Raw genomic sequence first — 18,713 nt, forward strand, 5'->3', positions numbered from 1 at the left:
CTTGTTAACACCTCAAAGTGTTAACAAGGTGTCAAAAACAACTTCAAAAAAGAAATGCATTAAATTGGCTGTCTGCATGGTGGCATTTGCAAAGAATGAGGAAACTTATTAATTATAACTTTATCGCATTAATGAGGAATGGAGGAAAGAGGCATGACAAAAACAAACACATTAAAATCTTTAAAGTATATATGTACCAACTCAACTAGATCTATTATTTTTATAGCTTTTTGAAGGAAACAGACTCAGGGCCATGAAGGTTGCTGGAATCTTAAATCTGTCTGTTTCTCTCTTTCTTATTGGAAGAGTGATATGCTCTGATTGCCTCAATGAATATAACCAGCTGCTTGAGCAGAGGGCTCCATCACTGCACGAGACTTACTGCTGCACACCCACTAACAATGAAAAGAACTTCTCTTTTCCATTGAGTGGTGGATTCACTAGATACATATCGTGTACTACTGCTCCTCCTAGCTCATGCCCAAGTAAGCAACTGTATGATGGATTGAATTTGAATTACAGATAATGATGTATAGAGTTGAAGGACTGTCAGAGTTGGTATCAAGCAGGTAGCTTAACTAGTGGAGTATATACTGTCAATCCTGATGGAGGGACTCCATTTGAAGTTAGCAACTACAACTTAACTATAATTATTTAGCGCTGTTAGGTATACTGTGATATGGAGACTGATGGTGGTGGATGGACCGTATTTCAGAGGAGACAAGATGGATCTGTTGATTTCTTTCTATACTGGACTGACTATGAGAATGGGTTTGGTGATCTTACTGGTGAGTTTTGGTTAGGATTGAGCAAGATTCATCGTCTCACTAAAGAAGGATCAAACGCACTAAGAGTGGACCTGGGAGACTTTGATAATAACACAGCTTATGCTACTTATTCTACATTCAGTGTTGCTGACAGCAGTACATACTATACACTATCAGTAGGTGGATACTCTGGTACTGCTGGGGACAGTTTAACCTTCCACGATCATCACAACAATCAGATGTTCAGCACAAGAGATGTCGATAATGATAATAACATTGGTTCATGTGCTATCGCTCACCAAGGAGGTTGGTGGTATAACGATTGTGACTGGGCTAATCTCAATGGTCCATACCTCACTGGTGGAGTGGTGTATATACAGGGACTCACCTGGTACCACTGGAGGAATAATTATTATTCTTATAAATTCTCAGAAATGAAGACAAGAAAGTAATCAAATTACAATTAACATTCTGAACTTTACGGTTCATACTCAACATTTGAATAAGTATAAACATACATGATTCCAATAATATGTACTGCTGTTAAGTTTTATTGTATTTCGTCTTAATTACACAATGCAAATTCAACTGCACTGCTGCTGCTGATATCAAAATATACATTAAGGATTATAACAAATACAATATTATATCACAAAATTCACATGTACCTATTTCAACTGAGTCTCTGTTGACAACGAAGTTGAACTATGAATGGAATTTCCTTCAGTGTTAACAGTAGTAACCACAGAGCTGCTAATTGCAGGTGGGCGGTGGCTTATTGGAGCAACAATGGCTGCCTTACGAGCTGAAGTAAAAGGAGTATGCTGATGTAGAGTACTGATATATGAATGAATATCACTATCAACACTAGCTAGTGGTACTGAACCAATCTGACTGATGGAAGGACTACTTGATACAAGTGGGTCTAGTGTTGTGATGGGTGTGGTTAAAGTGGGAGTGGCTATTGCTTGAGGGGTGGAGGGTAAGGATTGTTTTTGTACCTGATGTAGAGTATTAGTGAGTGTATTTATGATATCTGTAGATGACGATTGCCCATCTTTTGTTGTGTTGAATGATTTGCATAATTGTCGCTGAAACTGTATAAAACCAGCCAGTGCTTGTGCCACAGCTGCTTCTGAGGGCGTGTGCTGGTCTTGATTTGCTTCTTCAACTTGAAGAGGTGCTGCATTTTGAACAGGTTGGATGGAAAAAGTGCTAGCTTCATTTTGAAAACTGGCTTGTATCTCAGTCACTGGTGGTAACATGCTGCCAGTAGATAGGTATTGTGAAAGTGTGTCATCCTCTTTAGTCTGTTCCTGTGGTGGGATAATAGTTAAAAACTGAGAGGGTTGAACACTAGCAGAAGGTAAGGAAGACATTGCTGCATTTTGTGCTAATTGACTACATGTAGCTCCTTCATTTTGTTGTTGAGGAGCTCCAGCAGTATGTAATGGCCTAACAATCATTGGAGGTACAGCAACAGGCAGTCCCAATTTTGATACTTCATTTGTTGGAACTAAATTATCAAATTCTGAGTCTGAGTCCGAATCGAGACAAATGACCTCAACTTCCTTGCTGGGCCCATCAGCACTGCCTTCTCTCTGTGTTATAACACTTTGCTGTTGTACAGGAACTTGAATATTTTGTTGAACAGGAATTTGTTGTGTATTGATGGTTGCTTGCTGATGCTGTAGGTGAGCATGAATTGGGACGGCTGGAGTAGGTACTCTTCTCATTGCCATTAGCTGCTGTTGAAATCCTTTCATAGCCACGTACTTCTCAACATCTGAGAGTCTTTCTTCACTGTCAAGCAACAGTGATTCGTGTTTGAATGGCAGCTGTATCAGATAAATAAATAAATAAATAAAATTAATAATACTGATTACTTTTGTTAGCCATTTACTGTGACTCTTTAATAAACTTGCTAACACAAAATCATAATTAAACTCATCAGAGTGAACAGAGAGATCCATATATGGCGTATCATCAGTCTGTAACAAAAAATAAATAAAAATATACTTCATCATGTACAGTATAGCAACAGTACCATTGGAGCTAATAATGAAAATATCTCATTTGCAGTGAAATGTCTCTCAGGATTCAACTCATCAACAACACGATCTATAAATATACCATAAAAGTGGAATATATTTTAAGGTAACTTTAATTTTATAATAAATGAAAAAAATAAAATTAAAAACCAGTCAATTTTTTGCTAGTTATATTAATTCATAGTAGCTCACGTGTAAACCGTAAAATTTAAAAATTAAATAATAAAGGCAGTAAAATATCCACTTTTGACTATCATGTGAGATTGTCTGACCTGCCATGCTTTGTTTAGTCACTTGTCTGTCGTACATTCTCTTCTCCATTGAAAGATCTGTCACTAGTCTATATATATAACATGGCTTTACTTGTCCATATCTATACACTCTAAAATAAGGAATAAAATAAATAATAAATAAATGATACAGTATGTCTTCTTTTTCCTCACCTGCAAACGGCTTGTGAGTCATAGCAAGGGTTCCAAGACACATCAACAACAATCACACGATTTGCTCCAACTAAATTAATGCCCAAACAACCAGCCCTAGCATCATCAACAACAACAACAATAATAATATTAATAAACTCTCTCTTGTACTTTGTTGATAGCAAGAAAGCCCACGTTGCTTGGTTGCTAGGCGAATTAAACTGACCAATCAGACGATCCCGTTCAACACTACCTGTACTACCATCAAGCCCTAGAAACACAAACCGTTGCCATGGCAACAGGGACCGGAACCAACTCACTATAGAAATTCTTTCCTTTGACCCAGGGTTGATCAGAAGTGAGGTAGGAGCCTTCAGGAGTGATGGAGGAAGGGACTGGCATATAACGAGAAGAGAGAAGCTTTTCAATAAAGGACAGAGTGGGGAGACTCTGACTGGTGGAGTGTGGAGAAAGAAATATACTAGTTTAGTTATACAAACATTTAAATTTAAATAAATAACAGGGTTAAATTTGTTTATTTGTTGGATTTGTTGCTAATAGGTATCGTTTTATAATAATAATAATAAAAAATTAATATTATGAAAAGACATACACTTAGATGTAGAAAAAAGAATTATTATTATTATGTTAAAGAATAAGTCAATAATATAAATAATAATAATAATAACCTGAAAATAAGGATCTTGTCCCCAGCAGCAACAGAGAGGTCTACCAATAAACTCAAGACTGTCATTTTAGGACTGTTCTCCAGGACCCCAGTCTGATACTCGGGCAGCGAAGTGTGAGGCTGTTGGAACGAGACAGTATGGGAATGAGATTTATTCATAATTCCATACCCATTCCAAGTTACACTGTGTGATTGATTGAGGGAGACCATCTTCGTCGAAAAGTCTTTCATTAGTGCTTGACTTCTGATTGACCGATTGATCATAATAAATATCAGGATGATTCCATATCTAATTAATAATAATAATAATAATAATAATAATAAAGGTAACATTATAGTTAAAAAATTAAGGTTAGTTACTAAGATTATTATCATTAAGATTATAGTTAGTATTATATCATTAATATTACCTTTGTACAAACAGCAAAGGCTTTAAGAGGCCCTAAAGTACTGCTACTACTGACAGGAATAGGTAGAGGAATGGAAGGAAGGTTGAAGGCTTTATTAATGGCCTCCATAGAAGCACTAGTGCTACTGGTGCTGCTCTGGTTACTGGTCACATTAAGGTCATACAGAGTCTGCTGGACATGAGAGAGACGTAATAATAAAACTTGTTCAAATTTCGGAGGGAGGATTTCTCGTAGGACATCATGACCGCGCCTACAACAAAATACAAACGATAACATATTAAATACATGATAAAGCAGCTGCCACGCCTACCTCAAGACAAATCCTTTTAGAAGCTCGTGAAGGACGTGAGAACGGAATTTCATTAACTGAACATCCTAAATAAAAAAATATACTTACTTGAAAGGATCATATCAATAATCAACATCCATAAAACAAACTCAAATCAAAACATACAATAGGTAATGCCATATAAGCGGGTTTTTTTAGGGTTGCAAATTTTGCGGATATCACAGATTCCTTCCTGATTTATCAAAATGAAATCAGCAAAAATCAATTTAATACAGTATCCGCATGGCACATGGCAGAATTTGCAAAATTAAAATCTGTGAATCAAAAATTTTATAGATTTTGCGAAATACAATCCCCTAAAAACTACTTATACTGTATCCATTGATTCCATTATTAAGACTCACTTTGAGAGTGCTATCAATACACTGTCCATTGCTGATCGGTCTCTCAAATAAATCCATAAACTCCGCCTTAGTCCCAAGATACATCGGACGCACAAAATCCACCATACACCAGTACTCGAGCAGATTGTTCTGGAGTGGATACCCAGTCATTACAATGCGCCGTCTAGTGAGGAGAGGGAGAGAAAGAAGAGATGAAAGTGATGCTCACTATACACATGTACATGTACACAGCCAAATATAATCACATTGATCAGGCCTGATATCAGGCATGAATCATGGATTTTGGGCAATCAGTCCTGACGCAATCATGGGTTCAGCCACGGTACAAGCATGATAAGAATCTATACTGGATCAGGCCAGACTAACTTCTCTGATTCAGCAATGATAGTCAACAGGCCTGTATACTCCAGTACTGATATCAGGCTTGAGTCATTAATTTTGGGTAACATTTTTAATCAGGCCTGAATATATAGGTAGTGTCTAACCTGGTCTTGACTCTTTTCAGAGCTTGAGAAATGTTCGTTGAGTCGTTTTTAATTCTGTGGCCTTCGTCACAGACTATCATGTCCGGACCAGGATTACACAAAGCTTGCTGTATCTCTAAAATGTAGTAATAATAATAATAATAAAAGACAAAGTCATGTGGTGTGACTAACCAATCAATATGTCCATTTCTCTCTCAGTTTCATCAAGATCTATCATAGTTGGACCAACACTCTTTACCTTTTTCTTTCTCTTCACAGCCATTTTATTACCTAAGTAGAGAGAGAGGGAGGGGGGAGGGGGAGAGATAAATGGTAAAACAGACTCTTCCCTTACCTCCAATGGAAGGAATTGACAATGAGAGAAGGCGAAACATTTCGTATCCCATTAGTAAGACTCCGCCCATTCTGTACCAGCGAGAGATGATGTCATATCGACTCTCCATTGACCTGATGCTCTCGGTTAACATGAACAGAGTAAAATTACGTGGAACAACCTAAAAATAAATGTAATTATATGAATAAACGATTAAGGGGATGTCCTACAAAGTGTGGTAAGTGAGCTAAACAGAGCTGACAAGCACTGCACCAGGTAGTGCATGCTTTTTGGAAATTCATTAAAAACCCAATTTTTATTGGAATCAGCTCAAACTTTATGAAAAAATGGAGAGTTCCCTCCTAGCCATTTTTGACAAAATTTAGCTAAATCTTGTCGGAAACCCCTTAGGTGGATATTATGGCCAGTTAAAGAATTTTGCCAATTTCTGAAAATACAATGGGCTATACATGTTCATGCTTTACGTTTTGGCTCTAAATCACTCCCAGTTTTTATTATATTTTCTGATACACCATAGTAAAGTTTACCTTAGTATCATGGTCACTATCACTCTTAACCGGTAGCCACTTATCAAACTCGTTTGACCAGTTTTGGAGTGTATTAACTGGCACAACACACAAGACACGCTGGGCTGATGTAACGCGTAAAAATATATCAATAAATCCAATGACCTAAATAAAAAATAACACACAAATACACAACCAATTCCGCACACAAACATGTATATTTACGTTACATGTACATGCACAATACATGCACTTACTTGTAAAGTTTTCCCGAGGCCCATAGCATGTGCTAATATGCAACCAAAACCCGTCGATGATTTATAGTGTTCAAGTGACTCTATGATATTATCATACATAAACCTGATCCCACCAACCTAAAGCAACAAAAACAAAAACAACAACAATAACAATAATAAACATTAACAATAATAATAATAACAAAATAATAAACAATAAAAGTAATAAGATTCTCTTCTTCTTACTTGATGTGGCTTGATAATGGCAGTTATTTGAGGGACTAAAAACACGTCTCCCTCACCTGAAGGATGCCCCACGTTAATCAGGACCTGCCCGTCCTCCCGTCTCTCGGCCACCTCGTACTTCCTTATAAGGTAAGGTCACATAGCAACGGTTGCCATGGTAACACTCACTTGTGTATCTCAGAGACTCGTCTTGGCTTTTTGGCTGAGCTGATGTCTTCTAGAATAACCATGTCCCCATTTACTGAGGAGGAGGAGGAGGAAGAGGCTGGCTCCTTTATCTCATCATCATCATCGTCACCCGTCAGGTCAACCATAACTACCGGTGGGCTATAATTAGAATAAAGTATGCTATAAATAGTAACACAATAAGTGAGGCATAAAGTAGGTTAAAAATAGTAGCAGGATAAGAAATGAAACCATATATAATAATACGTACCTTTCTACCTCATTACTTGGTGATTTCCTCTCCAAGAGGTTATCCTGGTCACATGACTGCTCAAGCGACTGATCGTCCAATTGGTTCTGTAGCTGTTCAAGTCGTTTAATACGCTCAAGCTCTTCGGTCTGGGCCATAAGTGCCTCTGGGTTGAAATCTTCAATACTCTCATATTTGGATTTTATGTTTCTACGATGTCCAGGCTGTTTGGTGGACTTCCTTTTCCTCTTTCTCTTCTTTTGGCCATTATCGGGACACACTTCTCCTCCTTTCTGCTCTTCCTCTGATTCAGACTCATCACATTCTTCTTCTCCATCTTCTTCCTCCTCCTCATTCTCTATGTATCCCTCTTCTTCAATATCTAGACTACTTCTCTCCACTCGGTTCTCCATAGCTCAGGGATTGGCGGTAAAAGAACACGTGACTATGTTTATTGTGGGTGTGGCTGAAAGTTGACCACGCCCGAAAGTTTTTATAGCTTTAAAAATAATTTTGGATAAAAATTGAATTAAGAAAATTAAATGATAGAGGGGCTCACAACAAAAAAGCAACCATAAAATGTTCTTAACTACATTCACTAAAGACAGTGAATACACTGGCTGGAGGAGGAGTAGGGTCAAAACTATAATAATAAAAAACACAATTGAAAACAGATATACGCTGTGACTTAAAGTATGGAATGTTCGGCTTGTCCTGAGCTACACCAATAGCAAATTCAGTACCTTGATCATTCTGCAATAAAAGAATAGTAAATTATGAATGAAATAAATAACACACCGGCTCTCTTGCCCTCTTTCTTTCTGATTTTAATATTACAAAATTACAATAGTAGTGAAGACATCAATGAGATGATTGTCCTCCTTCATGGTATTGTTATAAGTTGTATTCCTTGTCCAGGCCCACACTGGGTTCATCACGCCATTGCTAGACTCATTATTGCATGGGGCATTAGGTTTAGGATCCAGACCTTGCCTATACATACAAGACAAGTTACAAGATATTAAATTTTGTTTTTTTCCATCAGTTATACCATTGAATGATATAGGTTTGATTGATATTGTACAGCTGTAACAACCAAAGGTATTTTGGTGGCATGTGTACTTGATCTGATGCAACCTTTTCAAGATATTTCTTTGCAGCAATGTCACTGTGGATTTCACCTATTGTACAATCACTGAAAGCAATAATGAGACTCAGTGTCATTACCAATTTCATTATTAAAGAACTCTCCCGACTTTGTACACACTGTTCTGTACTGCAAATATGAAGTGTAAAAGCATAGTAGACTAGATTAGTAATACTTTACCCGAGTAGAGAAAGTTTCAGAGATTACAGGGGGAGCTGGAGAAGCAGGGTATCCATACACACAGAGTGCTATAGTGGCAAACACAAGCAAAAGCAGGTTAGTCTTCATGTTTAGGCTTTAGCCTCGTCTTTAGCTTTGCTGGCTATTTGGGTGTGGTTTTATATGATTATGAGGGTGGGGCTCATATTGCAAAAAAAATTTAGCACAGCATACAGCAACTATGCATATAACAGCTAGTCCATTGTTAATGCTTAATAAAAGGAGTCTTTGGTGCTTTCCTATCACATTCACCAGGGACAGTGAATGTATGGGCCGGAGGAGCAGTAGGATCAAACTCATGATAATAATAAATGACGTAGAAATCTCCAAGACGCTGCGAAGTAAAGTATGGTATGTTCTTCTTTTCCCGATCTACACCAATAGCAATCTCAGTCTCATTATCCTGCAAAGAAAAAATATTTCATTTTTATGCATGCACCAAATCTCATTAGTCTTCTGTCTATCTCTCTCTCTCCCATTACTCAATGCATGTAGCTAAAATGTTGCAATTACAAAAGTTGTGAAGATGTCAATGTGATGATTATCATATGTTATAGTCTCATTATATTTTGTGGTTCTTGTCCAGGCCCACACTGCTTCCATTACACCAGAGTTGGTTTGTTTCCTGCATGGTCCTGTAGGAGTTGGATCCTCACCTTCCCTATTAACATGCAAAGTATTATTTATTTTTCCATTATTTTCTCCCTTTACCATCCCTATTAACATGCAAAGTATTATTTATTTTTCCATTATTTTCTCCCTTTACCATTCAAAGGAGTAGGTCTCTTTGGTTTTGTACAAGTCCAAAGTCCAATCATGTTTTTTTAGCTTATCCTGTTGTACTGTTGTCACAAGTCCCTTATATTTTTTCTCAGCAAAATCACTGTATACCTCACCTATTATATACATACATAAAATGATACATTATATATTTCCATTCTTTCTCTCCTTACCAACATAATAGATGCTCTCAACAGTTTTTGACTTCTTTGTCTCTGCTCTGAACTACATAGACAGTAGTGATATTAGTGGAGGAATAATCTACTTACATGAGTGGTGAAACTTTCAGAGATTACAGGGGGAGCTGGCTGTCCATACACACACAGTGTTACAGTGGCAAACACAAGCAAAAGCAGATTAGTCTTCATCTTTCTTTAGAAAATTTTTTCTGAGTTTTTCTTACTAGGTTACTATCTCTAACTTGATCAGCTCAGTTTATCACATGATGCATGATGTGTACTGTATATGAACTAACCTTATAAGCTGATAATGAATATTGATTGTATCATGTTTGTGAACAAGGAAGTTGAAGGAACATTAAAATAAATGAGCCAAACAAAAACAAACTACAATATAAATGTGGTGCAGCTGCAAATGGTGGGCTGAGAAGCTGAGAGCTGAGGAAAAAGGCCTGACTGATGCTCAAGCTGACAGCCTCTGCAGATCTGCAGAGCTAAAGAGGTGTGGCTAGTTAATTAAGCCTTATAATGAAAATGGCAACAGAAGCTAAGGCTGGTGATGTATTTAATCAGTTTCTTCTGCCTTTAATGGTAAGAACTCTCTTAGATAATTGTATTAATTTTCTTTTGTTTTTTCCTTTTTATATTCTCTCTCATTTTAAGTCAGGGGGCATAGCCGGCACGACTGGTGATATTGTGCTGTTTCCACTAGACACCATTAAGACCAGGTTACAGAGTAAGAGAGGGTTTTTAGCCTCTGGAGGTTTCAGGAATATTTATTCTGGTATTTTACCAGCTGCTGTCAGCTCAGCTCCTTCTGGTAAGGACTAGCTTGTCAATTAAAGGAAAAAATTAATTGTTATATTTTGTGTAGCTGCAACTTTCTTTTGTACATATGAGATTGTCAAGCACTTTTCTAGTCGCTATTTGGGATTATCACAGTCACCATTTGTACACATGGCGGCTGCATCAATTGGAGAAATGGTAAAAATTTTTTATGTCCAAAGTCCAAACCACAGCTGTTGAAATAATTGACCACAATTATTAAATTTTTATTTATTTATTTAGGTATCTCTTCTGGTCCGTGTCCCATTTGAAATAGTAAAACAAAGAATGCAAACAAACAAAATGCTAAAGTCATCACAGATCATTAGACAAACACTAGCAACTGAAGTATGAATAGCTAGAAACATTACTAATCTAGCATTATTGATAATAGCATATACTCTTGATAATAGGGTATTTTAGGATTATATAGGGGCTATTGGTCAACTGTCATCAGGGATGTTCCTTTCTCCTTTATACAATATCCACTCTGGGAGTACTTTAAAGTATTTTGTTTTTTTCTATAATGACATATCTCTCTCTATTTTTCTTTATAGCATTGTTGGAGTGTTTCTCAAGAGTCTCCAGTGTTGCCATGGCAAGGTGCAGTCTGTGGTGCTCTAGCTGGTAGCGTTGCTGCTTCAGTTACTACTCCATTGGATGTTGCTAAAACAAGAATCATGCTGGCAAAGGTCAACAATGAATGACGTTATTGTAATATTATCACTTTACTCTAATATCATTTCTATTTCTTATTATGCTTGTTTTCCTCTCTGTAGAAAGACAGCAAAGAGGTTAGTATCTCTATCTATCGGCTTGTACTTTCAATAGGAAGAGAGGAAGGAATAAGAGGGTACAGGAGATGATTCTAGTACTTCATTGTTCTTCAATTCTGCAGGCTCTTTGCTGGTTTTACCCCGAGAGTGACTTGGATAGGTATTGGCGGGTTTGTGTTTCTCGGTGCTTATGAAAAGAGCAAGTACATTCTTTACCACTGGTACAATGGACCTCCCAAGGCTAGCTGATCTTGAATATCTTGTCCATCCCTCTCTACCTCCCTTCATCTGCCTCTCCCTATCTATGAATGTGCATGAATCAACAATATTCATTTTAAAAATTCATTATCAATATTGCAATTCAGCTATCAAAAATAACAAAACAGGAACAGTCTTAATTATCATTCTGATAAAAATTACATTATCATCACTCGTCGTAGCTTCATGCCATTATTAAAAGATTTACGATTAAAAAACTTTTTTACTTTTAATTATAATAATGTATACACGTCCGTGTATGCATGTGTATATAATAATAATTATGAGGATAATTTTAATATTTTGAAAATCAACTGCGCCTGTATTTCAATAATAATGATGCTACTATAATTCCATGTCTTGTGCCTCGTCTTCTGACAAATCACTCGTCTCCCCATCATCACTTGAACTATCTCCCCCTTGTTCTCTTAACACATCCTCAGTTGCGTATTTGTTAATATATTCTGAAAAAGATGCGTGTAATTATTATAACTCCATTATAACCTTGTTTTGTTTTGTTACATAAACTGTACAGCAGCAAACATATAAGGACACCACACTATAGTACACATGCAGTAGCCATATCAGGAAATTAAATTAGAATAGGATTGGGTAGCCAAGGACTATGTAGCAATTCTTAGCCACAAGGCTATGTCTTTCCAAAATTTGAATTGCTAACAACAATAATGTGATTTGAATAGTAGCTGCCTTGCTGAGTAATTGTGGCTACACTGTAATCTCTACATCATCAATTGACGAGGAGAAATATGCAAAGAATGTGTCGCTTGGAAGAGATAACAAGCATATTTTTATCATAGCTTATTAGTACATGTCAACAACTAAGCAAGTGATTATAACACCCACTACCACCTTCATAATCTCACCCACTCTCAGCCCATCTCTTACCACAGATCTTCTTCTTATAGTCTTCGGGTTTATGAAGAAATAGAGCAGCAGCATCGCCGTTAAGAGGATCCACGGGATTAGGATATGATAATAATTGAGGCAGAAAAGAGTCAAATATATTAGTTAAATCTAAAAAAGAATGATGAGAACCAACATGAAGTAGTCAGTTAATGGATTTTGTATTGGGATTCAAACACTATGATCGATAATAATGGGAGGTTTATGGTACATACAGTTCAAACCATTGTTTATATTAGTTGGACTGATGTATATTATACATGACAAAGGAGGCTGTTGTTGTGCATGTATTTATCAAAGAATATTTTTCTGTGTGTACCATATAAAGCAGTCCAGGCCTGATTGATGACATCCAAGCAAACAGTACCAGATCTAATATTGTAATAGAAAGAAGATAAAAAATTAAAAAGTTCTTACGCTTCGTCAATATTTGGATGAAATATCTTGTTGATAAAACCTAAAAACGATCTCAAAAATAAAAGAATTGTATAGTGTATGACTGTATGTATACCTATTGAAGGTGACTTGAAGGGATATTTGTCAGGTAGGTCTACTCTTACCTTCCATACTCCCTTTTCGTAAGGTGCTAAAAATAAATTAGGAGGTAATTAGTAACATACATCATGATAATAAGCGTGTGCATTCTTGTTGTACAAGACTAACTTCCTGATGGTCCGTAGAACTTCACCACAAACTCGTTTAAGCCTCCAAGTATTGTGACCTCGTGTTTGCTCTCCACTCTATAGGGAGGAGTAAGGGGAGAGACGGTATTATGGTAGTAATTATGACAGAATAGTATATATTAGCATTCCAATTACAAACAAAGGTATGGCACTGTCAGCATTATAAGGAAAGAGAGAGAGAAAGAGATGAGATATTATGTTGTTGGTTGTGTAACATTACTGCTTCCTCTTTGTACAAGCACAAAGGATTCCCACAGAATAAATGTACAATACAGTAATTATACATGTACAAGTACAGTCTACATGGTCCCTTTCAAAGCCAATAATGTATGAATGTCAATACATGTATTCTCTTTCTCTGTTACTGACTCACAATTTGACAACATCAGTGTCCATTCTTCTCTTACCAGCCGCTGGAGAGGACATCTTTCTCACTGTCACTCAGACTCTCGTTCCCCCTCTCTCTTTGTCCCTTTGTAAAACTTTTGTATGAATTGACTTTCAGTTACAGTCCAACTGAAATTAAAATAGTACCGCAGTACCCCCTTTTTGATTCTTCGTGACGTTAAACAACTATTCAGGGCCTTTCTGTAGTCGCCTTATGAGTAATACCTTTCAGTATAAATATTCACTACTGGCCGTCTCTCTGGCTCAAAAAAGTAGAGTTGCTTCGCGTCCTTGCTGTTCAGATCATCTAGTAAACAAACTGACGTAATAAGCGACCTCAGCTGTTTACCGTATCCGGTCTATTTAAACAAATTAGTGGGTGTGGCCAAAATTTTGAAAATTAAATTTTACCGTAAAATTTAATTAAGTTTTCTGCCTTAAAACTTCTAATTAAAGAAATAAAATTGTTTCTTTCTTATTTCAAAACATGGCCACAGCTGAGAAAAGAAAGCTAGAGGAGGAGAAAGTCAAAGGAGAGGGAGTGGAGGAATCCCCAAAGAAGAAAAAGCCCAAGAAAGCCCTCGACTCGAGATTTGGCGGTAGAACAGAAGAAGAAATAATGCAGCTATTGCTCCCTGACCACCTCCAGCCTGACCTCGACATTGTTTTTGTAAAATAACTCATTGAGACACAAATATTTACATTTACTTTAGATTGGAATAAATCCCGGCCTTTTGTCTGCTCACTTGGGTCACCATTACTGTAATTCGAATAATCACTTCTGTACGTCATTATTATTCTATTTATCATTATTATCATTGTTTATTTATTTACATTAAAGGGCCCTGTATGTATGAGTCTGGGCTAATCCCTCGTAAGATGGGATATAAAGAAGATGCTGAATGCTTGCTGTATGGCATTGGATTCACTAATATCGTTCCACGGACTACTAGAAGCAGTAATGAGCTTTCTAGGTATACTTATAATTGCTAACATACAATAATTGAATGGGGTTGTTTTTTAGGAAGGAGATTAAGGAGTGGTCACTGGTAATGATAGATAGGATGAAAGAGCTCAAGCCATTAGTTGCTTGTTTTAATGGAAAAGGTATAAATGAATTTATTTGTTTATGTAATATTATCAAGAGTTCATAATGTGCTCTTGGATATTATAATCTCTTTGTTTTTCTTCAAAAAAGGTATATATGAAATATTTTCAGGAAAGAAATGTCAAGTTGGTATCCAGCCTGATCCCCTACCAGGGACAGAGACAGTAAGAGAAAGAGAGAGAGGGAGAAAGCTTATGTTCCTCTTAGGTGGTGTATGTAATGCCCTCCACGTCAGGTAGAGCTGCTTCTCATCCTCGTCGAGTTGACAAGTTAAAGTTTTTCCACGAACTAAAGCAACTAAGAGACCGTCTCAAACTAGAGAAAGGTCGAGTTTGCACGCTAGACTCTTCTTACCAACAACTGCAGGCCATTCCCTCTGCTTCGGTTGCTGTGACAACCGTTTCCATGGCAACCCCAGGGATTACATCAGAGCCAGGTAAGTTTATTCTTATGGTTTGGTTATCAAGTGTTTGTATTGCTGTAGTACAAGGAATTACTGGTAAAGCCACAGATGAAAACAAATTATTAGTAGGACCACTGCTACCAGATGGCACAGTTGCTAAACATAATACTGGTAGTGATTACAAGAATCAGTTAGCTGGTAATGCCACTATAGCCACTGCCAATAATGATACTACTAGTGTATCAGGAGGAGTCTCCTTTTATAATGCAGAGTGTCCTCTTACATCAGGGAGTCACTCAACTAATAAATAAATACGTCATCAGTCAACCTAGTTATTAGTGGTAATAATAATAATAATGATTAATTATTGTTTATTTTAGTTCATTTAAAAATCAATTCTTTTGCTCTTAATTGATTTGTTTTTGAATTGACTGTCGTCTTCTTGTGGACGTGCAACTGTGTCTGACAGCTCGGGTGGAATGTGAAGCTTCTATTTGGTTATAACAGCAATGATAATGTTTTAATCTGTTCATACCTCAATCACAAATTTCTTTCTTTTTAATTTAAATGCCAAGTCAAGCGTCTCAGGATAATGACAAGTCAAGGATTTTAGTGTTGGCAATTTCACGAAATGAAATAATCCTAAAATTAGCTGTGTTCAAATTATTTGGAATCAGTGCAATCTTTCTACACAGCATAAGGACATCAATATGTATCAAAAAATATAATAAAATTTGGGGTAATTTTGGAGCCATTTTTCAGAAAAAAAAACATGGGCTGTTATAGCCTTTGCTTTTTTCCAAAAATTGACTACTTTAAAAATTGACGATAACTTGAAAAATTAAAGTCAGAATCAGCTTGAACTTGCTACATGGCATAAGGACATCAATATGCATCAGAAATTGTAATAAAAATTTTGGGTGATTTTGGAGCCATTTTTTGGAAAAAACCATGGGCTATAGCCTTGGGTATTTTTCAGAATTTTGGTGTTTTCTTAAAATGGCCGTAACTTGAAAAATAGAAGTCAGAATCAGCTCAAACTTTCTACACAGCATAAGGGCATCAATATGTATCAAAAAATGTAATAAAAATTTGGGGTGATTTCGGAGCCATTTTTGAAAAAAACCATGGGCTATAGCCTTGGGTATTTTTCAGAATTTTGGTGTTTTCTTAAAATGGCCGTAACTTTAAAAATTGAAGTCGGAATCAGCTCAAACTTTCTACACAGCATAAGGGCATCAATATGTATCAAAAAATGTAATAAAAATTTGGGGTGATTTTAGAGCCATTTTTTGGAAAATACCATGGGTTATAGCCTTGAGTATTTTTCAGAATTTTGGCGTTTTCTTAAAATGGCCGTAACTTAAAAAAATTGAAGTCGGAATCAGCTCAACTTTTCTACAGAGCATAAGGGCATCAATATGTATCAGAAAAAGTAATAAAAATTTTGGGTGATTTTGGAGCTACTTTTTGGAAAAAAATGTACAAAACATTTACCATGATATTCTTTAAAAAGTGGATTATGCTCTTTATCTGATCCTGCAAAAGACTCTAGTCTAACCACACAATCACAGAGTCTCTCCACTCTCCTCACATATGAAGGATTCTGTAAGAAAATCCAATGAATAATCTGGGTAAAACTTTGAAAATACTAACTTGAAACAGATGTGTTGGAATTGTAATCATGGCAACTGCATTGGCTGTGTGTAGAAGACATCTCAGCGAATGAAGAAACTGTGTTAGGGCAAGGGAGTCAGAGTTAGCATCTTCAAGCCATAATGGTGATCCTATTGACTGGATGGCTATACGAAGGATGGTCTTTATGGATTATTTTAAAATAATATTAAAACACTAACACCTTTTGCTCATTGTGTGAATCAGCTGGATCACTATTGGAAAAAATATTATGACTAAGTTCTTTTCTTATTGACTGTAACAAGGTGGAATACATTGCTGCAGATGTTCTAGAAAAAAAAGATTGAAGTGTTCATAAAAAAAGAAAAAAAAAGCGCAGTGGGTAGGATTCGAACCTACGCGGGGAGACCCCAATTGATTTCTAGTCAATCGCCTTAACCACTCGGCCACCACTGCTACTTGTTAATGCATAGTTTTTGATCCGTACCTAATCCGAGTGTCCACGAACTCTGCCACTGAAATTTTAACAGGATCCAATCTTTCTGCTTCCATTTTGGATGTCAAATCAAAGCGATGTCCAAATTTATTACTAAAAGATGACTGAGCCTCTTGTAACATATTAAAGTTGCCATTTTTTTCACTACCTTCACTTTAGGGAGACTTTGATAACGCCATGCAATTTTCATTTCTTCAGAGTCACCATCATCTTCTTCAACAATAGTATCTTTCATTAAATTAGCTGCCACCTCATTACTGTCTTCTTGCACTGGACCAGGCAGATCCTAATGATGTTCAATTATCTTAGTGACATTAAAATCAAGTTAAAACTACTGATGCAAATTATGGCAAAAATTAAAATATTAGTAATAAAAGCAGCCATTATGCATTTAAAGGCCTCACGTTTAGTAAATCTGTAGGTTTTTCACTGGCACTAGACAGGAGGAGCGAGTGGCCACACATTACTCCTTCAGCAATGTAGTATTTGAAAATAACACGGGAATAACTCTCATTGATATCCTCTTCTACTTTTATCATTAAAACAACAGTAAATCTGCAATAATCCTTACCAACTAGCATTATGCTTCCAACACTCATACCACCACCTAAAAATTTAAAATAATTAATTTCTAGAGAATAATAACTCAATTACAGTACCTAATAGTGCATCCATTGATGGAACACCAGTAGACACTAATAATAAGGATGCATTCTGTATTGATGGTCTAGTTCCAAGAGGATGAATTTTAGAGCTATGCGCTCTTTTCCTAAAACTGGTAGCCATATTGAATTCCCCGGATACTGCCCTGGATTTCTTTATCCGTATATCCTCTCTGAATAAAAATGGCTGGTCTTCCCAAGCGGATTTTAAAGGTAAAATGACTTGCTACTTGAGTTTTTGATGGATTTTTATACGCTAGGAGACTCAAAGACTATTGACAGATCCTGTTCAGGGGATTAATGCGACTCCAGATGAACAGAACGCGAGATATTTCCACGTGGTGGTTGCTGGACCAAAAGATGTAAAATTTCTCATTTTAAAATTTGTTATCTCATTATGTATAATCACAATAGTCTCCTTTTGAGGGTGGTACGTTTAAATTAGAACTATTTCTTCCTGAGGAGTACCCAATGGCCCCACCCAAAGTTAGATTTATGACGAAAATATATCATCCAAACATTGACAAGCTAGGAAGAATATGTCTTGACATTTTAAAAGGTAACGATTGAAATGAGAATGATCATATTGAACCTCTTTCCTAACTTGATTAGTTTAATCATATAGCTCCACCAATCTTACTTATTTGCCATGTTTTTTATTTTTTTTGTGTTTGTGCTATATACAATCCTTTAAATAAATAAATAAATAAAGTATTATGTTTATGTTACGTTTGTTTTTGTAGACAAGTGGAGCCCAGCGCTCCAGATACGTACGGTATTATTATCAATACAAGCTTTACTTAGTGCACCCAATCCTGATGACCCACTAGCTAATGATGTAGCAGATGCATGGAAGACTAATGAGCACTTAGCTATACAAACAGGTGAAGAGAGTTTTTTGTACATGTATTTTATCTTTACATCTCTTTTATATTTTACCCGTTTCTGTCTTCTCTTCAATAATTTTAGCTAAAGAAT

At 36.4% G+C, this 18,713-nt stretch overlaps 8 protein-coding genes and 1 non-coding gene across 10 annotated transcripts; 4 read left to right on the forward strand and 5 right to left on the reverse strand.

Annotated features, from left to right (window-relative positions):
* Nucleotides 1-5: 5 nt before the first annotated feature.
* Nucleotides 6-1,350, forward strand: LOC100632478 (microfibril-associated glycoprotein 4-like). Its single transcript, XM_003382944.3, has 3 exons — nt 6-485; nt 537-625; nt 668-1,350. Exons 1-3 carry the CDS (start codon nt 254-256, stop codon nt 1,217-1,219), a joined length of 873 nt encoding a protein of 290 aa, XP_003382992.1. The 5' UTR covers nt 6-253; the 3' UTR covers nt 1,220-1,350.
* On the reverse strand, nt 1,303-7,715 carry LOC100639717 (helicase ARIP4-like). The gene is made up of 20 exons (XM_019999817.1): nt 7,275-7,715; nt 7,007-7,165; nt 6,839-6,959; nt 6,614-6,730; nt 6,378-6,521; nt 5,851-6,010; nt 5,688-5,786; nt 5,517-5,631; nt 5,032-5,194; nt 4,649-4,713; nt 4,339-4,588; nt 4,098-4,217; nt 3,930-4,048; nt 3,561-3,694; nt 3,412-3,511; nt 3,262-3,357; nt 3,091-3,200; nt 2,815-2,888; nt 2,654-2,758; nt 1,303-2,605 (listed from the first exon to the last, which is right to left on the reverse strand). The coding sequence occupies exons 1-20, from the start codon at nt 7,664-7,666 to the stop codon at nt 1,436-1,438; spliced, it is 3,813 nt and encodes a 1,270-aa protein (XP_019855376.1). The 5' UTR covers nt 7,667-7,715; the 3' UTR covers nt 1,303-1,435.
* A 46-nt stretch (nt 7,716-7,761) lies between these two features.
* On the reverse strand, nt 7,762-9,850 carry LOC100632860 (uncharacterized). Of its 2 annotated transcripts, XM_003382947.2 has the most exons (9): nt 9,669-9,819; nt 9,573-9,624; nt 9,386-9,515; nt 9,133-9,280; nt 8,581-9,022; nt 8,481-8,529; nt 8,305-8,434; nt 8,099-8,246; nt 7,762-8,006 (listed from the first exon to the last, which is right to left on the reverse strand). In XM_003382947.2, exons 5-9 carry the CDS (start codon nt 8,686-8,688, stop codon nt 7,839-7,841), a joined length of 603 nt encoding a protein of 200 aa, XP_003382995.1. In that variant the 5' UTR covers nt 8,689-9,022; nt 9,133-9,280; nt 9,386-9,515; nt 9,573-9,624; nt 9,669-9,819; the 3' UTR covers nt 7,762-7,838. The 2 variants fall into 2 exon arrangements, with proteins under 2 accessions (XP_003382995.1, XP_019855409.1); XM_019999850.1 differs by lacking the exons at nt 7,762-8,006; nt 8,099-8,246; nt 8,305-8,434; nt 8,481-8,529 and having other exon boundaries at nt 8,737-9,022; nt 9,669-9,850.
* A 93-nt stretch (nt 9,851-9,943) lies between these two features.
* LOC100632606 (S-adenosylmethionine mitochondrial carrier protein-like) lies at nt 9,944-11,655 on the forward strand. The gene is made up of 8 exons (XM_003382945.2): nt 9,944-10,169; nt 10,242-10,398; nt 10,453-10,562; nt 10,647-10,751; nt 10,817-10,909; nt 10,961-11,095; nt 11,183-11,256; nt 11,302-11,655. The coding sequence occupies exons 1-8, from the start codon at nt 10,107-10,109 to the stop codon at nt 11,426-11,428; spliced, it is 864 nt and encodes a 287-aa protein (XP_003382993.1). The 5' UTR covers nt 9,944-10,106; the 3' UTR covers nt 11,429-11,655.
* Nucleotides 11,621-13,755, reverse strand: LOC100632732 (ubiquitin-conjugating enzyme E2 H-like). The gene is made up of 7 exons (XM_003382946.3): nt 13,418-13,755; nt 13,025-13,101; nt 12,873-12,947; nt 12,779-12,818; nt 12,681-12,733; nt 12,344-12,472; nt 11,621-11,901 (listed from the first exon to the last, which is right to left on the reverse strand). Exons 1-7 carry the CDS (start codon nt 13,468-13,470, stop codon nt 11,783-11,785), a joined length of 546 nt encoding a protein of 181 aa, XP_003382994.1. The 5' UTR covers nt 13,471-13,755; the 3' UTR covers nt 11,621-11,782.
* A 136-nt stretch (nt 13,756-13,891) lies between these two features.
* On the forward strand, nt 13,892-15,374 carry LOC100639845 (G/T mismatch-specific thymine DNA glycosylase-like). Its single transcript, XM_011408036.2, has 7 exons — nt 13,892-14,101; nt 14,145-14,214; nt 14,273-14,405; nt 14,456-14,538; nt 14,630-14,703; nt 14,747-14,975; nt 15,024-15,374. Exons 1-7 carry the CDS (start codon nt 13,919-13,921, stop codon nt 15,251-15,253), a joined length of 1,002 nt encoding a protein of 333 aa, XP_011406338.2. The 5' UTR covers nt 13,892-13,918; the 3' UTR covers nt 15,254-15,374.
* LOC100639972 (elongator complex protein 4-like) lies at nt 15,255-17,898 on the reverse strand. The gene is made up of 10 exons (XM_003383001.2): nt 17,733-17,898; nt 17,645-17,680; nt 17,478-17,599; nt 17,222-17,359; nt 17,065-17,177; nt 16,801-16,906; nt 16,599-16,760; nt 16,440-16,548; nt 15,478-15,584; nt 15,255-15,432 (listed from the first exon to the last, which is right to left on the reverse strand). The coding sequence occupies exons 1-10, from the start codon at nt 17,857-17,859 to the stop codon at nt 15,328-15,330; spliced, it is 1,125 nt and encodes a 374-aa protein (XP_003383049.1). The 5' UTR covers nt 17,860-17,898; the 3' UTR covers nt 15,255-15,327.
* Trnas-aga (transfer RNA serine (anticodon AGA)) lies at nt 16,952-17,033 on the reverse strand. Its single transcript has one exon. It is a non-coding gene; the product is annotated as a tRNA-Ser (tRNA).
* Nucleotides 17,875-18,708, forward strand: LOC100640099 (ubiquitin-conjugating enzyme E2 N-like). Its single transcript, XM_019999869.1, has 4 exons — nt 17,875-17,948; nt 17,996-18,097; nt 18,150-18,294; nt 18,479-18,708. The coding sequence occupies exons 1-4, from the start codon at nt 17,919-17,921 to the stop codon at nt 18,706-18,708; spliced, it is 507 nt and encodes a 168-aa protein (XP_019855428.1). The 5' UTR covers nt 17,875-17,918.
* The last annotated feature ends 5 nt before the right edge of the window (nt 18,709-18,713 follow it).

This window comes from Amphimedon queenslandica, unplaced genomic scaffold, assembly GCF_000090795.2.
Source record: "Amphimedon queenslandica unplaced genomic scaffold, v1.1 AMPQUscaffold_13516, whole genome shotgun sequence".
NCBI classification, from domain to species: Eukaryota; Metazoa; Porifera; class Demospongiae; order Haplosclerida; family Niphatidae; genus Amphimedon; species Amphimedon queenslandica.

Bases quoted from the DNA above. Each gene is read 5' to 3' on its own strand.
- LOC100632732 (XM_003382946.3), bottom strand. From the start codon at position 13,470: ATGTCCTCTCCAGCGGCTGGTAAGAGAAGAATGGACACTGATGTTGTC. The intron at 12,819-12,872 runs GTATACATACAG...GATCGTTTTTAG, and splicing joins CTTCAAGTCACCTTCAATAG to GTTTTATCAACAAGATATTT. The intron at 12,734-12,778 runs GTAAGAACTTTT...TTACAATATTAG, and splicing joins CATCCAAATATTGACGAAGC to ATCTGGTACTGTTTGCTTGG.
- LOC100639845 (XM_011408036.2), top strand. From the start codon at position 13,919: ATGGCCACAGCTGAGAAAAGAAAGCTAGAGGAGGAGAAAGTCAAAGGA. The intron at 14,539-14,629 runs GTATAAATGAAT...TCTTCAAAAAAG, and splicing joins TGCTTGTTTTAATGGAAAAG to GTATATATGAAATATTTTCA. The intron at 14,704-14,746 runs GTAAGAGAAAGA...TGTTCCTCTTAG, and splicing joins CCCTACCAGGGACAGAGACA to GTGGTGTATGTAATGCCCTC.
- LOC100632478 (XM_003382944.3), top strand. From the start codon at position 254: ATGAAGGTTGCTGGAATCTTAAATCTGTCTGTTTCTCTCTTTCTTATT. The intron at 486-536 runs GTAAGCAACTGT...AATGATGTATAG, and splicing joins TCCTCCTAGCTCATGCCCAA to AGTTGAAGGACTGTCAGAGT. The intron at 626-667 runs GTTAGCAACTAC...TAGCGCTGTTAG, and splicing joins ATGGAGGGACTCCATTTGAA to GTATACTGTGATATGGAGAC.
- LOC100639717 (XM_019999817.1), bottom strand. From the start codon at position 7,666: ATGGAGAACCGAGTGGAGAGAAGTAGTCTAGATATTGAAGAAGAGGGA. The intron at 7,166-7,274 runs GTACGTATTATT...TTCTAATTATAG, and splicing joins CCAAGTAATGAGGTAGAAAG to CCCACCGGTAGTTATGGTTG. The intron at 3,358-3,411 runs GTACAAGAGAGA...TGATGATGCTAG, and splicing joins GCTTTCTTGCTATCAACAAA to GGCTGGTTGTTTGGGCATTA.
- LOC100632860 (XM_019999850.1), bottom strand. From the start codon at position 9,767: ATGAAGACTAATCTGCTTTTGCTTGTGTTTGCCACTGTAACACTGTGT. The intron at 9,516-9,572 runs GTAAGGAGAGAA...TGTATATAATAG, and splicing joins TGAGAGCATCTATTATGTTG to GTGAGGTATACAGTGATTTT. The intron at 9,281-9,385 runs GTAAAGGGAGAA...GCATGTTAATAG, and splicing joins GAGACCTACTCCTTTGAATG to GGAAGGTGAGGATCCAACTC.
- LOC100639972 (XM_003383001.2), bottom strand. From the start codon at position 17,859: ATGGCTACCAGTTTTAGGAAAAGAGCGCATAGCTCTAAAATTCATCCT. The intron at 17,178-17,221 runs GTAGTGAAAAAA...CAAGAGGCTCAG, and splicing joins AAAGTCTCCCTAAAGTGAAG to TCATCTTTTAGTAATAAATT. The intron at 16,761-16,800 runs GTGTTAGTGTTT...TAATCCATAAAG, and splicing joins ATTCACACAATGAGCAAAAG to ACCATCCTTCGTATAGCCAT.
- LOC100640099 (XM_019999869.1), top strand. From the start codon at position 17,919: ATGGCTGGTCTTCCCAAGCGGATTTTAAAG. The intron at 17,949-17,995 runs GTAAAATGACTT...TTTATACGCTAG, and splicing joins TTCCCAAGCGGATTTTAAAG to GAGACTCAAAGACTATTGAC. The intron at 18,098-18,149 runs GTAAAATTTCTC...TAATCACAATAG, and splicing joins TGGTTGCTGGACCAAAAGAT to TCTCCTTTTGAGGGTGGTAC.
- LOC100632606 (XM_003382945.2), top strand. From the start codon at position 10,107: ATGAAAATGGCAACAGAAGCTAAGGCTGGTGATGTATTTAATCAGTTT. The intron at 10,399-10,452 runs GTAAGGACTAGC...TATTTTGTGTAG, and splicing joins TGTCAGCTCAGCTCCTTCTG to CTGCAACTTTCTTTTGTACA. The intron at 11,096-11,182 runs GTCAACAATGAA...TCCTCTCTGTAG, and splicing joins CAAGAATCATGCTGGCAAAG to AAAGACAGCAAAGAGGTTAG.